The following is a 15,724-nucleotide window of genomic DNA, read 5'->3' on the forward strand; positions in this document are numbered from 1 at the left end:
CCTATTGGGATAATACTGTCCATTGGCAGATGGAAGTTTGATTTCTTGTTCAACAGCTTACTGCTGTATTTGCAACCAACCAGTGTATTAAGAATTACCAAGGAATTAGAATAAATAAAGATTTTAATACTCATTCTTCCTGTTGCACTGACAATACCATACCACCTGTTCAGCTCCTGTGCAAGAAAAGGGAAACCCTACTATCCTGCAGCAAGGTGTTTAGATCAAGTTTAAGACTCAGCAGAGCTGTAATAGCCAAGGAGAGAACAGACTTATCATAACATAGGTTTTCTAATAACAGAGGAGCATCCAAAGTACAGGCTGAGAAAATGTGAAGGAGGTCACAAGAAGGACCCAGCATTTGATTAGATACCAGCATTGCAGCATACTTATTAGCAGCATTGCCATTCTAAATTATATACAATTACAATGAATTACACAATAAAAGAATTAATTTTTAACAACTCTTTGCTAGCAAAGCTTAATATTAAAAATACAAACAAGAAAAGACAGTATCAGTGTATGGCTTTTTCAAGTCATCAGAAATTCTTTCTACTCAGCAACAGAAGACTAAAATCTGCACAAAAAGAGAAACATAAGGCAGCATTTACAGAGTCATGTAAAGGACTAGAATTCACTGGGTGAGAAGTAACAAAGGAAAGTCCAGTGTCCTTTTTATTTAAAAAGGCTTAAAGCAACAATCTTTGCAAACACACTGAACTCCACAGTTTTGTTGCTGATTCCTACCATAAGCTCAGAGTCTCAGGTCTTTAAAGACAACCCTAGCCTATACCTACACATACCAACAAAGCATGGCAAGGTTTAACCTAATTGACAAAAATGCTAAACTTAAGCTAAGTTGCAGAACACAGTTACGTTTATTGCCCAAATAAAGAACCAGCATTACTACCACCATGGCAGTACTACACTTGTACTACTACATAACTATGCTTGTGTTAGGTTTGTATTTTGCTGTGAACAAAGTTAATGCTCCAGTAGCTCAATAAGATGCTGAAAAGGTAAGTAACTTTGGCATTTCATTGAATTATTTCAATATGCACAAGAGTAGTAAAATATTCCTAGGTGAATGAATCAAGCAGTACTGAGAATAAAACCTGGTAGTTCTTGTACATACAAAAACGTATTGGTTATCATTGCAGAAATTCACTTCTGAGATTGTACTGACTTTGTGTTGGGCTCAGCACATCTACACCCACATGACAACTGCTTCCTTACAGTGGTGAGGATTAGTAACTCTCTCTTTGTCCCCTTCTTATATCAAAAGCTGAACCATCATTCATGCTGCAAGCAATCTAATACTAGCTTACTTTCTTGTTACAGAAACATCCACTCTGCAGATGCTCCTACAACTCAAAACTGTGGCAGCAAGCTAAGCAATATGCAGCAGAACTGCCCACTGGTATTACAACTAAATCTAAACAATTTTCAGTGAAACTGTATCTAAATCACAGAAGGTTGCCAGTGTTCCTTGCAGCAGTTCTAACATATTTAAGTGGGCATTTCAAACCTATTTCTTGCTATGAAATAGAGCCACTTATTTCAGAAATAGACTTACACTTTAGTGACACCAGTGAATATTATTTATGAAAATCCCCTAGGCACTTTTCATTTGAGTAACTGGAGGAACTGAAGTTTAAATAGTCAAAGACTGTTGTCTTGAATTTAAATCTATGTTAAGAGTTAGGATATTGACACAAGCCTAATTACTGGTGATCTCTATTTAAAAGGTGCCTGTGATACCATCACAAGCTGTTAGAGTTAACTTATCTAATAGACAATCCCATCTTAAAGGGGAAAGGACCTATAAAGTAATACGAAATTCTAGTTTTACAAAGCATATTTAACAAGAAAGCAAAGCAACAGTGTATGGAGCTCATTAACAAAGCACTGCTAACAACTCAGGAACACTGAGCTATATATATCTTAGCAGTTTAAATAATTTGCATTGGCAATATAAACAGCATTCGTAAACTGATGAGTCTTTAAAGGAAACATTTGACATTTTTGCCCCATTTTTCACCACAGAGGTGTAAAGTAAACATCTTTCACTCAGGTGTTTATGAGGGTTTTTTGGAGGATTTTTGTTTTATTCATTACAAATAGTAAAACAGTACTAAGGAGGGGGGGAAAGACAAAGTTTATGTATTTCTGGGCTCAAGAGACGCCTCCACTTTTAAAGCAAATGGACTGATCCGTGATCATCAAAGAGAATCACAGTGAGAGACAGATACTGTTGCAGGCTCTGCATTACCCACCTGAACTAGCCATCCTCTAGATCAGGTACAGTCTGGGGCTAGTGAGGAGCAGCCAGCACCAGTAGCCGAGCCAAGTCAGATGACACCACCTCTGCTACTCTTCAGTCTGTCGCCACCCAATCATCTTGGTTCAAAAAGCCTTTCAGAACAGTTTCAAATCAGGTTGACTTATTGACACTCTATACGACTCCACCTGCAGAGCTGTTGCCTCTGCTACAGGCATTTGCAATATTTCCCCCAGTTTATCAGTAACGATAAACAACTATGTTGGGCTCTTCTTCCCTCACACAAAAATCTTGTTTTTCATAACTCCAAGCAGGCTTTCTGTGCCTAAGCCTTAGTGTAATCTTGAAAAGAGAGATCAGGCAAGGGCTGTACACTGCAATAAAACTGACCCATTCAAGACTGCACACTGCCTGATAGAACAATCCCTGCTACACCACGTACCTTAACATCACATCTGCTACACCATGAACATTAACAGCAACTTCTAAAGGTATGGCCTTGTTTTCTCAATTCTAAAGCTTTTGACACTGCAGTATGAAACTCCAAACATACACACTACTGCTCCTTGAAAATCCTCCACAAACTCAAATTTGTCCCATTACATGAACCCATTACCGGCACATCCCTTCAGTTTGTTCCCCATTTCACTGGGAGCATCTCCTGACAGGAAGGGAGGACACAAGCCAGTTGTTCATACCCTGACTGCATACATCAAGTTACAGAGAATTCTTGGTACAACAGCTCTTGGTGTAGGATAAGGACACCAGTGGGATAAATTTAGGTCATATGGGGTTATTTTCATTGCTGAATTTGTCCAATGCATTCACCAGCTACTTAAAAGCTTTCTTTGCCTTGGTATAAAATTTTCTAACCTTCTCAACTGGCCAAGTGACTTATATTCAATTTTAACCTCATTTGTGGATGGCTCAAGGCTGTGTCCTAGCCCAATTGTGTCTGAAATAAATGTAACAGCCCCAAGTTATTTGTAGCAGTTGTCCCTATTCTTACAGAGATGACACAGATCTGTCAGTTTTAAGAAACAGAAAAAGATTCTTCTTGGTTTGCATTAACATCTTCAGCCAGATGAAAGGAAATGGGTGGGTGAAGGGAGAAAAGAGTGGGAAGCAACAGATACACAGTGGAAGTTCGTAAAGCATTTTACGTTCTTGCAATCAAAGATCGAAAGAGCAGCATTTAAAAATACTCTGGTATCCTAGTACCTTTAGCACCTTGTACACTCTGACATGTTATTTGCAGCTGTCCCAACAAACTGCTTGAAATCAAAAGATTTAGAACAAAAAAATTTACATGTTGCTTCAAAACAAAACCACTCTTTAGTGCTATTGCTGTTACTGGCTTTGAATAAACTTTCTTGGTGCTGTTGTGACGGACATAACACTGATGTTACAGCTTCTGCTTTTCTTACCAACTAAATCAATAACACTTTTCTTACACCTACATAAACAACAACAAAACAGTAATTTTTGTCTTTCTAAGGACTTCATTCCCTTTTTTCTCTAGGGAAAGAAAATTCCTCATTCTCTGCCACGGGATGTCTGCTGGCAGCAGCTGGAGGAGTCAGCTGTGCTGAAAGAACAGAACCTAAACAGAACACATGCAGAATGAGGAGACCACTGGGACAAGTAGGTTTGTCGTATCACTTGCACTTTTGTCCTTAAAAACCATCTAGATCCTCACATCGGCTGAGACTGTCTCAACTTTCACCAAGCAATCCCAAACTTTATGACAAAAACGTGAATAGGATTCACTATTGCTAATGATACTGTTTAGTGCATAGACTTACAGTGGATATGAATGCCAACACACAGTATGTTACCTCCAAACCAAGGAGCACAGCTCAGAACAAGACAAATTTACTGTAAGACAACTAGGCCCCATTTACATGTTTTCATCTTTACTTTTGTTTCCCATTTGATTGCATGATATCTTCCTGGTACTATCTGCATCATGTTTTCATGTTTTATTGAAATTTTTCAGATAGCATGCTCTGTTTGACAGCATTCAGGTCTCCAGCAGGAAGATCATTCACCTGAATATCAGAATTGAGGCCCTGAGCTCATACTCAATAGTGCAGAGCAAATTAACAGACTGCTGGTCTAATTAGGACTGCCAAATATTAAGCTCTTCTATCTTTCTCTGTGGCTACAGCAAGGAGAGCTAATGCCACAGAAACTTCTGAGAAGAGAAAGTGGAATTGCAATATAACACTATATAAATATTAACACCAAAACTATGAGTTCAGTCCAGAAGCCTAGAGTATATGCATTTTCTTTCAAAGTCTACTCTTGAATCAGAGAGCTCAGCGCAGTGATGGCCAAACATCATGCTAGGTATCAGCCTAGGAACACATTTTGAAAAATTGAGATACTTAATTTCTATTTTTTATTAGCTTGCCCTCTTTATCTCCCCTTTGAGCTATTTAATTCAATACTTATTACATAGTTTTCCTCACTTTTTTGGTCATTTTTATATATTACCTTCTTTAAATGTTAGAGAGGTCTCATTCCTGAGATCAATTTAACTTTCTTCCCACCCCTTAATACAGATTCCTCATTTGCTTAAATTATAAAACTCCCATTAGAAAAAAGTAGGTTTCTAGAATAGGGTTGTAGCCTTTCTCAACACGATTTAGGTATTGTTAATTCACTACACAGGAAATAAATATATTTTATCATAGTGATCTATGCAGGAATGAACTTCTATTTGCTGGTATTTTTTTGTTTGTTTTTTTTTTTTTTTCTTTTTTTTGAAATAATTGGCAAGAACCAACAACTGAATGTAGCAGAATGCACAGACATAGGAGAAAACTCGAAGTCTTTTGCAAGATATAGTACAAATTATGGTTAAAGATTATTATCCATTTTAAAGAATAATTCAGTATGTTGTTCTCTGTGTAACACTCCTTATGAGCCTTAACAGACTTTCCAGCAGTTGTCAAAGCTACTCCATCTGAGACATTATTTTTAGCCAGAAGCATTCAGCTATCCCTAGATGTTACTTAAATATACATGACTAGAGAGCTTTCTATGATGCTGTCTACAATAATTTGTTTTGCAACTGTGCCCAATGCCCAGTATATCACCTCACCATTTTTAAGACATGTTCAGGAATACCACAAATGTTTTTCCAAAGCATGTTCACATTTACAGTTAATGCTGCAAGAGTAAAAACTTTTAATGTTTTAGTATTAGCTCAGTTCACACGCTACTTCCAATTTTTAGTTCTAACAAAGTCTAAATTATTAAGAATCATCTAAAATTATTATCTCCTTTTTCTGGTTTAACAGCACTGCACGACCATGCTATTCCATTACTTTACTTCACAACAAGTTTTGGAAGGCAGTATTTGAACTAAATCACCAGGGAAGAAACTGACCAAAAGTAGGGGTTTTTCTCTAGTATCCTCATTTAGACCCAGCTGGTAACTCAGTATCATGCAGCCATTTGCTTACCTACCTCACACACCTCCCCTCCTCTATGCAGGATAGTGAGGAGACTTAAAAGAAAGTAAAACCCCTCGGGTTGAGATAAGAACAGTTTAATAACTAAAGTACAAAATACTACTAATAATAATAATAGAAATGACATGGAGAGAGAATATAAAACTAAAAGAGGAAAGGGAAAAACCCCCAATAAACACAAGTGATACCCAATACAATTGCTCACCACCCGCCAACCGATACCCAGCCCGACTCGAGCAGCGATTGCTCCCTTCTGGGTAACTCCCCTCAGTTTATATACTGGGCATGGCGAGCTGTGGTATAGAATACCCCTTTGGCTAGTTTGGGTCAGATGTCCTGTCTCTGCTTCCTCCCAGCTTCCTGTGCCCCTCCTCACTGGTAGAGCATGAGACTGAAAGGTCCTTGATCAGGGTAAGCATTACTTAGCAACAATTAAAACACTGGTGTGTTATCAGCATTGCTCTCAGATTAAAACCAAAACACAGCCCTGCACCAGCTGCTAGGAAAAAAAAACCCAAACAACAAAACAAAAAAAAACCACCCAAAACCACCAAAACAAACAAACAAAAAACACGACCCACAAAACTGTTACATCTGAAACCAGGACACTTAGTAATTTAATTTTCATTTAAACAAGAGCTGAAGTCTTCCTACAGTTTTCTCTCACCACTCATGAGTTTTCAATATGGATTATTTTTTCTTCAGTTAGAAGTGTAACAGTTCTGCTGGATGTTCTTCAGATACATAGTTATACAAACTAGCTAGATCTTTCTCTGAAATATCTATTCCACAGCATTTAAAGTTAAAAGCTAAGGATTCCTGGAAATACCATAGGCGCTCAGATCACAAAACCAACGCTCACTGGCTCATTTACTTTTATTAATGTTGTATTTGTTGCCACACAAGATTTACTCATTTCAAAAAGTACATTCTGCCCAAATAGCTCATGAGAAGTAATTTTCAATGAAAACTTATAACAGCAATATGTGACGATTTTCAAATAAGTAAGAACTAAATCAGATAAACTCCAAACCAGATGTTATGCTTCATTCTCTAAGTAGCTGTTAATACAATGGAGCTCAGATGTTTCTTTAGAACCACTGTTCAGTTAGAATTTCAGGTACTAGCTTACTACACCCCCCATGCCTTTATGCTAATACGCCTCAAGTAGCAGTTCTGGATTACCTTTATGTCTTAGTGTAGTTGGATTAAAGCCAACTTAATTTGCTTTTTAGTTTAAATCCAATCCAATCTATTTTCATGGAAAGCAACTTCACAGTCAAAATTTTCTGCATTGCAGAAGTCACAGAATGAAGTAGCCAAAACATTATTCCCCAAAATTAACTGCAGTTACACAGACAGAAGAAAAAATTGCTTCTGGTAAAACCTGGTCTAGCAGATTTTTCGGACTTTTAATCTAATAGCTAATCAATAAATAAGGAGCTTTTAAAACCAATAGTTATAGATTAAATTGTTAGGTTTATGTATCTCACAAAACTTAAAGTTACTTAACACATCAGATGAACACAGGAGAATTCACAAACCTAACTCAACTCTTCAGTGACTCCAATACAAATTTTGTTACTGACATAATGAAACCATCTAGCACACAGCTTCATCCATAAATTTCAATTGTAAGTATTTTCTCAAAAATATTATGAAAGCACTGTCTATTGAGGTGGATCCTTTCTAAGTGAAAGCCATTTAGGACACCAATTCTTGGACTGAAGGAGCAGTAATTGAGAAACACACTCTTTTGTATACTTAGACACACATTGTGCGTGAAGCTTTCTTTATAATAGGCATCTTACTACGCAGGATTGAACTAACAGCCTAGTGACAGGAAAGACATGCACAGTTACATCATTATGAAAAACATTCAGTAGTTTTTCAAAGTCAAAATAGGAACTAAACCATATTAGGTACATCCTCACATACTAAGTGTCCCTAGCTCTGTTATTTTCCTACAAATTCCTGGTTTACTTACATAATTAACAAATACCAGAACACATTTCTGGTGAAACTGTGTCATCCTCAAAAATACCACAGAACTCTACTGAAAGTTTTGGTTTCCAACACCTGTCTGTATAAACATAAATAAAAATAGACTACAGTTTCTCAGGAACATTTTGTATTAAAAAAAAAAAATAATCTTTTTTTCCTACAGAACTTTATCACAGCAAGATCACATACATCACTTTGCAGCCTTGCATGAAAAGCTCAGTTCATCAAAGATAAGATCTTCTTTGACACCTGAATAGTTACATACATCCATTTTTCATGGTCCTTGGGAGCATTTTTTTTCTCTTGATCAGAAATTCCACAAATAATGCAAGAAATAACCAAGTGCAATATGTAAGACCTCTTCTTGTGAATAACTCGCATTAAAAGCCCTATAGAGCATTTATTGAAGAGGAGCTGAAAGTTCCAAGTTGCCAAAGTGCCTTTTTTAAGTCACTCACCTTAGGTAATTCCCATTCTGATCGGGAGCCATCAGCACTGTAGTAGTATGGTCTACCTTGTTCATCTGCATGTTTTATCCACTGTAGAAAAAGGAAAAAAAAAAAAAAAGTGCAACAGGAAACATAATCAGCATGACAGCCGTAACACAGGAAATTTCTGACACTTGGGATTTAAAGTTAATTTTCAATGCAGTGCCATCCACTTCAGCAGCATCTAGTGCACAACCTCCATTAGCTAACCAAGGTTAGTTAGCAGTGACAGCAACACAATTTTCAGCTTCCTCAATTGGTTTCACTGATATTTTTTCTCTATAACTCTTCAGAAAATAGTCCTGCAATATCACCCAAGAGATTGTGATAAATAGGTATTTTTGTAGATGCCATATCTCATTCTTATATGGAGGCAAAATCTTTGCATCAGATCTGCGTAAGGATTTTATGCATCAAATTACAGAATTACAAGAAGCTCAGCCAGCAACTGCTGATAATTTAAGATAATTTAAGTTGTTCACTTGTGAATAACTCAATTTTTAATACATCAACAGGAACATGAGATGCAGTTCCTAAATAAATTATGAAGATATTATTTATTTAACTTCTATATGCAGCTCCCACAATTAAGAGAGTTAAAACTATGAAGACTGTGACTAGTTATGCAGAAAGGGAAAAACTGTAATGAACAAACATCTACAAGAAGATTACACAAAAATATGCATAGAAACACTCACAACAAGGCTCTTGGGTCATGCAGATTTCACAAGACTGTCTTCCAATAAACTGTGATAGGAAACACTATTTTCTATCAATCCCAGTGCAATTTTTTTTAAAAAAAAAAAAAGTTTGCATGCTTGCTAAAACATAGGCAAGTGCTCTACAGATGTTTGGCAGTAGATTAAGCAGGATAAGATTCCCAAAGGGACATAAAACTCAATTCTTTAAAGATTTCAAACCAAACTTGCATATATCAACTGCAGAAGAGGTGGTGCTATAATACAATAAACTACTGTTTCAGTGACCACTTTTTGAAGCTAAAAACAAAGCTAAACACAACTTCGGTGAACAGTTACAAAAAACGGACTGCTTACAAATATAAACAAGGAGTCATTTATCCTATGCGGAGTAGATTTTTATGCCATACCCAGAATCACACGAAGTTGTCAGCAGCAATTAGATAATTAGAACAGAACGTATATCTGCTGATACAGCTGTAGTTCAACTAAGAAGTCTGCCTGCATCTGAAAGCAGTACTGAAAATCTCTGGTAAAGGATGAAACTGATAAAGCAGTATTATTTTCAGCTCGAAACCACCCTAACTGGAAGGCCTATGTAGACAAGAACAGCTTTCATAAGACAGTAAGAAAAACATTATATTGATACGAACCTCATTCCTGAAGTGTAACTAAGAAGATGAGGGAGGGCAGGAATTAAAAAAACATATATATACATAATATGTTCATTTAATATAATCTAATACATAGCTGAAAATAAGAAAACTTCTTCTAAGTAGTAAAGAACATACATTAAAAAAAAAGTCAGTTCAGTTGCTAAAGTTTCATGCATTTTTAAAAGACCAAGAGGATACTGCTGTGGTATGCGCTTCTGGAGAAGAAACCTGGATTTCTAACAGTGAATTAGTGGAAAAGATTTAGAACACATGACAAGAAGAAGGAAAAAGTACCTTTTCATTAGTATAGTCATTGGTATATAAGGTTTGACCATGTTCATCCAACTCTTCTGACCAACCCTTTGGAGGAGAACCATACTGACTATCTGACTGGCTGTAACAAGAACTGTGGTCGTTTTCTTCTGATGAAAGATGCTACAAGTAGTCAGAAACATACAAGGCAATTTTGAGAATGAAAGTGTTTAAAATCTGAGAGATCAAAGGTTATTTGACTAGAAAGAGAATAGTAATAAATTCAGTGAGTTCACATTTTTATACCTTACATCAGAGAGGAAGAGATGCATTTTTAAAGTACAGAAATATTTGATAATTGCTAGGCAATTCAAAGTATTTTCAGAACAACTGGTTTATACTGATATAAATTTTAATTCTACTATACCAGATTTCAGCTACTCAATTTTAAACTCTGATCTAAATTTTATTCCCACAAATTTACATTACTGAAAGACACTTGGCTTTAGTAATCTGGATTGCCTCAAAAATCTAGGGATACATGCTACCTTGGTTTTCTGCCAACATCATAACTTTCATACCTAAACCCTTTTCTTCCATTCCCAAATAGTATCTGGAAGCACAACAATCATTAAAGACAACTTGAAAATCCAATTGCACCTTTGTAGAGCCCAGCATTTCACGGTATTTATACAACAGGTTTTGTACAACAGGGACTATAGTGATAGGACAAGGGGTAATGGTCTTAAACTTATACGGGGGAAGTTCAGATTAGATGCAAGGAAGAAGTTCTTTACTGTGAGGGTGGTGAGGCACTGAAACAGGTTGCCCAAGGACGTGGTAAATGCTCCATCCCTGGCAGTGCTGAAGACCAGGTTGGACAAGACCTTCAGCAACACTGTATAGTGTAAGGCATCCATGCCCATGGCAGGGGGGTTGGAACTAGATGATCTTAAGGTCCTTTCCAACCCAAACCATTCTATGATTCTCTGAATGCCTCCTGAAATATTATGAATTTCCACTTGCTCTCCTCCTTCTCGCTCTGATGCACGTCACAACAAGCAATGCAAAAGCAAGGCTTTCTACCAGGCACAGCTAGCTGAGGTTTAAGATTATTTTCTGAAAGTAGAAGTGAATTATAATATAAGGAACAAGTTTGGTGTGTAAAGAAGAAAAGATTTTAGCACAGACATGTCAAACAATTTGTTTCCTTGTACACCTTGTTCATCTCCTTGCTAACATTGTAGTATTATTCAAAGCTTCCATTCCATGCACCAAAGAGAAAAAAACACATAAAACCCAACAAAAACAAAACAAAACAAAAAAAAAAAAAAACAAACAAACAAAAAAATCGATCAATCTCCCTACATTGATTTCCCAAAACAATAGCTATGCCACAGACTCCTGAGGAATTCTGTGCACATTGGCTTTCACACTGTCTTGGATCCTTGGCTGGTAGAAGGCATAACATTTCAGATGGAACACATCCTGCTATTCAGAAATCACAGTACTTAAATATCGAAGTCATGGTATTGATGTAGGAGTACAAGTTGGAGGGATCATCTGCAGATGAGGAAGATTTACTAGAATTCCTTCATGAAAAGGAGGAAGAATGATAACAACAGAAAGCCAGTTACACTTACTACCAGGAGAGTAACCACTCGAAAAAGCAATCACCTTATCCATACTAAAACCAGGAGTCTTATCCAGCAAAAGGACAGCCAGTGATAAATTAACAGACCATCGTCAGAGATACCAAAGTAACAGCCACAAACATTTTACCAGTTTACCTGTTGCTGCCACTAGCCTGTGGCAAGAAAATTTGGCTGTTCAAATGCTTGCAGATGTCAGGGCTGCTATGAAGGGCATCAGCAAAGGCAATAAAAGGGTCCCTTTTTCCTTTCTCTCCTGTTTCTGCCACTACCATTCCAGAGGTAGATACCTACGACAGGGCTTCCAGCAATCTAAAAATCTTTGAGCACTCCTCAATTAAATTTTAAAACTAAATACTGTAATAGGCTCCAGAGAAAATCCACCTATTCATATTTGAAAAGGTATGTAAAAGTGAAATATGTAGAAGATTTCTTGATAAATGTTTTTTTCAGTCAGAAAATTGATTAAGCTAAGTACTGTTTAAATACAAGAGCACAATTTTAAGCGTACTTAAATAGTAATATCCATCTCCCAACTTTGCTTTATCTGAACCACTGTAGTTCAGATAAAACACACACCAATGCCTGGCTCTCCCTAGCAACTGGCTGCACCTCAAATATTAGCCGAAATCTGCTTTTAACATAAATAACTTCATGGTACACTTCAACTCTCTTAAGCAAGGTGTGGCAAAGCTTTGCCCAAAGGTTTTGCAAAAGGTTTGCATAATGAAAAAAAACCCCATTGATACATCTACAGAACATGTCCACGGCCTGAACGTAATATAGTCAAAAGCTTCTATGGCCAATTTCCAAAAGCTGGGGTGGATATTCTTCCCCCACCAGCATTTGTTACCCTTGGACCTAGACACTTGGCTAGGCAGAGCTTCTAGCTTGGTAATTTTAATGATCTTGTCTTCTGTTCTCTAGGGTGTCATTCACAGAACGAAGAAAGGCATTTTCTCAGAGTTAACCCAATTTGACAACAAATTATTGTTCCTTTAACTGCCCTTTCTCCCAGTTTGGTCTACAGCTATCCAAGGCAGAAATCACTGACGAGTGAGTAAATTCAAATCTCCTAAGCAAATGGTCAAATAAAAAGCTACAACAAGGTATCCAACTAAACTTGCTTTATATTCATTATTATTCCACCTTTTTAATAATTCATTAAAAAGAATTTGAGTTTGAAGTCATATTTTAAAATGTTTTAAAAGCATTATAGAACATATTATTAACATATGTATAAATCTAAGTACAAAAATAAAAATCAATCTATTTTAATTTGACAGAAGCTTCAATTATGTCCTTTTTTATGTGGGAGAAAAGTGCTGTCAAACTCTATTAAGTCTGGTTTTGACTCCAGAACTCTGGAGTTCTCTACATCTATCTTGATTTCTAAATCTATCTTAATTCCCCTCTACAAAAACACTTGCCTCTAAGAAAAATATATCATACTTAAATTAACTGCCACAGCAACAACCCAGCACTAGCAAACACCTATATATCCCTTGCCTTTGTTTTACCATTTATTTGACTGATATTGATAAAAAATTAAATAATTCCCCTTGCCTTTTTCACCGTGTCCCCATAAATCCTGCTCTAGAAGCACTGTCACATTTGCCTTCCTCCCCCCCAAAATGTGCCAAATACAGTGGGAAAGAGAACACATTCTCTGTCAGAGAAGTTACAAAGGTTGTCTTATTCTACTGTCATTTATAGTCCTATTAAGTTTCAAAATATATTAGTTTTCCTTTGTTTTCCTTTACCTTTAAAAGAAAAGCTGCAGTACCTGTTTACTACTTACTTATTACTCTCATAAACAGTTCATGTACGCATTCTTGCACACAAAAGCAATTAAAGAGCTAAACTGTTTACAACTTCATACCAAGACACATGACCAAGAAGACAAATGAAGACATTCCTTGACAGCCCAAAACTCAGCAATACCAAATTCCACAGCAAAACATCATTCACATGCATTACAATCTCACTGCTTGTGGTCTCAGAACAACTACCTCATGATCTGCATGGCTCTGGGTATCCCCTTTATTAATGCTTGCATCTCGGCCCCACCGTGGAGGTTTCCAGGTTCGCTCCTGTGATCCTCTGTTGTAGTAATAACAGCGTCCTGTTGTATCTTTATGGGTTTCCCATTCCCCATTTATTTGGACCGGAGCACTTGTAGGTAGTGGTGGAAGTGCAGACTGAGATATTTTCAGTTCTTGTAAATTAGCATAAACTGGTGAATCAGGCCTCCCTTGGCTTGGTGGAGTAGTTGGCTATTGAGAGAAAATATGTATTGTTAAAGAGCAAACAATTTTAGAATGCTCCCTTACAAACCAGAATATACTACAGTAGTAAAACAAACCAACAAACTCCCTTTTTTGTTGTTAGGCACAAAAGCACAAAGGACAGCCACGAGATGCTGGGGCGTGAAAAACATTAAATTATTAACTGTAAGGTAGATATCACAAGACATTTATTTATTACTGAAACAATTTTTCAGCATCTCTCAAGATGACAGCTGATTGTTATGTCTTACAGTGGACTTGAAATACACTGGAATCATCATAAAAATAATTATATGCTTGCCTTGTTGAAAAACTTCAGCTTTACAATGCAAGTATTGCTCAGGAACCGTAAACAATGTGATCTTGTTCAAGACAAAACATAGCGTTTCTGAGATGCCACTTCTTAGCCAAAGACAACACACTTGTGAGGCGGGCTGATGCCAACCTTACGAAGTTTAACCATGCCAAGCGCAAGGTCTTACACCTGGGTCGGAGCAATCCCAGGCACAGCTACAGGTTGGGCAGAGAAGAGATTCAGAGCAGCCCTGCGGAGAAGGACTTGGGGGTGTTGGTTGATGAGAAAATTAACATGAGCCGGCTTCAGTGTGCGCTCGCAGCCCAGAAAGCCAACCGTATCCTGGGCTGCATCAAAAGGAGCGTGACCAGCAGGTCAAAGGAGGTGATCCTGCCCCTTTACTCTGCTCTCATGAGACCTCACTTGGAGTATTGTGTGCAGTTCTGGTGTCCTCAACATAAAAAGGACATGGAACTGTTGGAACAAGTCCAGAGGAGGGCCATGAGGATGATCAGGGCACTGGAGCACCTCCCATATGAAGACAGGCTGAGAAAGTTGGGGCTGTTCAGCCTGGAGAAGAGAAGGCTGCGTGGAGACCTCATAGCAGCCTTCCAGTATCTGAAGGGGGCCTACAAGGATGCTGGGGAGGGACTCTTCATCAGGGACTGTAGTGACAGGACAAGGGGTAATGGGTTAACCAGGGGAAGTTTAGATTGGATATAAGGAAGAAATTCTTTACTGTAAGGGTGGTGAGGCACTGGAATGGGTTGCCCAGGGAGGTTGTGAATGCTCCATCCCTGCCGGTGTTCAAGGCCAGGTTGGAAAAAGCCTTGGGTGACATGGTTTAGTGTGAGGTGTCCCTGCCCATAGCAGGGGGATTGGAACTAGATAATCTTAAGGTCCTTTCCAATCCTAACTATTCTATGATTCTATGGTTCTCCAACCTTCCCCCCTCACTTCTAGTACAGACGTGGAATGTAAAGCAGCACTTTTATCTTCTCAGCAAGACCTAAGCAGACAGTTCAGCTGGAAAGATGAGCGCAGTGTTGGGACTAACCCTGGAAAACACCTGGATGGTCTACCTGTAAGCCTTTCCAAACAGATGCTTGTTTAAAAATATTCTAGGCAATAGCACCGAGTGTTCTGATTACCACTCCTCTAACAGAAGTGGGCAATCTTATTCACCTGATTTTATCTATATACATGCACCCAAGCAGAACAACAAATAACTACAACAAAAACAAAATACCAATGACAATTTCTCATTAATAAATATTTTGCTAACATAGAGGCCTGCAGAAAGCATAGTTAAAAGTCCATGGCACTCACTGAAACCATGAGTACTTTCAAATAAGCCACTAAAATATTTAGGACAGAAATACACTTTCAGATGTTCAGTTTTTGAAGCATAATACACATATACAAAGCACACCATGCAGAATATAAGAGATTGGGAAAGTAGCTTGTTATTAAACCAAATTGAATAATTTCCTGGTAATGCACTGCCATCTCTATTTTAGGCCGTATTATTTAGGCACTCTAAAGGAAGGAACTAATTTATACCATCCCTTCCCCCTGCTTGGTTTTAATTCAGCAGCTTTGCTGCAGGCAAGTCCTTGTGCCTCTTG

The 15,724-nt window shown here is 37.6% G+C and overlaps 1 protein-coding gene across 8 annotated transcripts in view; it reads right to left on the reverse strand.

Moving 5' to 3' along the window:
* Positions 1-15,724, reverse strand: part of ARHGAP12 (Rho GTPase activating protein 12) — a 73,043-nt gene that overhangs the window by 26,046 nt on the left and 31,273 nt on the right. For 6 of the 8 annotated variants that reach the window (XR_013956300.1, XM_080611589.1, XM_080611587.1 and 3 more), the window contains exons 3-5: positions 13,526-13,789; positions 9,904-10,044; positions 8,226-8,306 (exon numbers count right to left, since the gene is read on the reverse strand). Coding sequence is in view for 7 of the 8 variants with exons in the window: in XM_080611589.1 (XP_080467715.1) it covers positions 8,226-8,306; positions 9,904-10,044; positions 13,526-13,789 (486 nt within the window). In the remaining variant the exon portion in view is untranslated. The remainder of the gene's footprint in view (positions 1-8,225; positions 8,307-9,903; positions 10,045-13,525; positions 13,790-15,724) is intronic. The other 2 variants (XM_080611592.1, XM_080611591.1) reach the window with 1 other exon arrangement.

This window comes from Psittacula echo, assembly GCF_963264785.1.
Source record: "Psittacula echo genome assembly, chromosome: 2".
NCBI lineage: Eukaryota > Metazoa > Chordata > Aves > Psittaciformes > Psittacidae > Psittacula > Psittacula echo.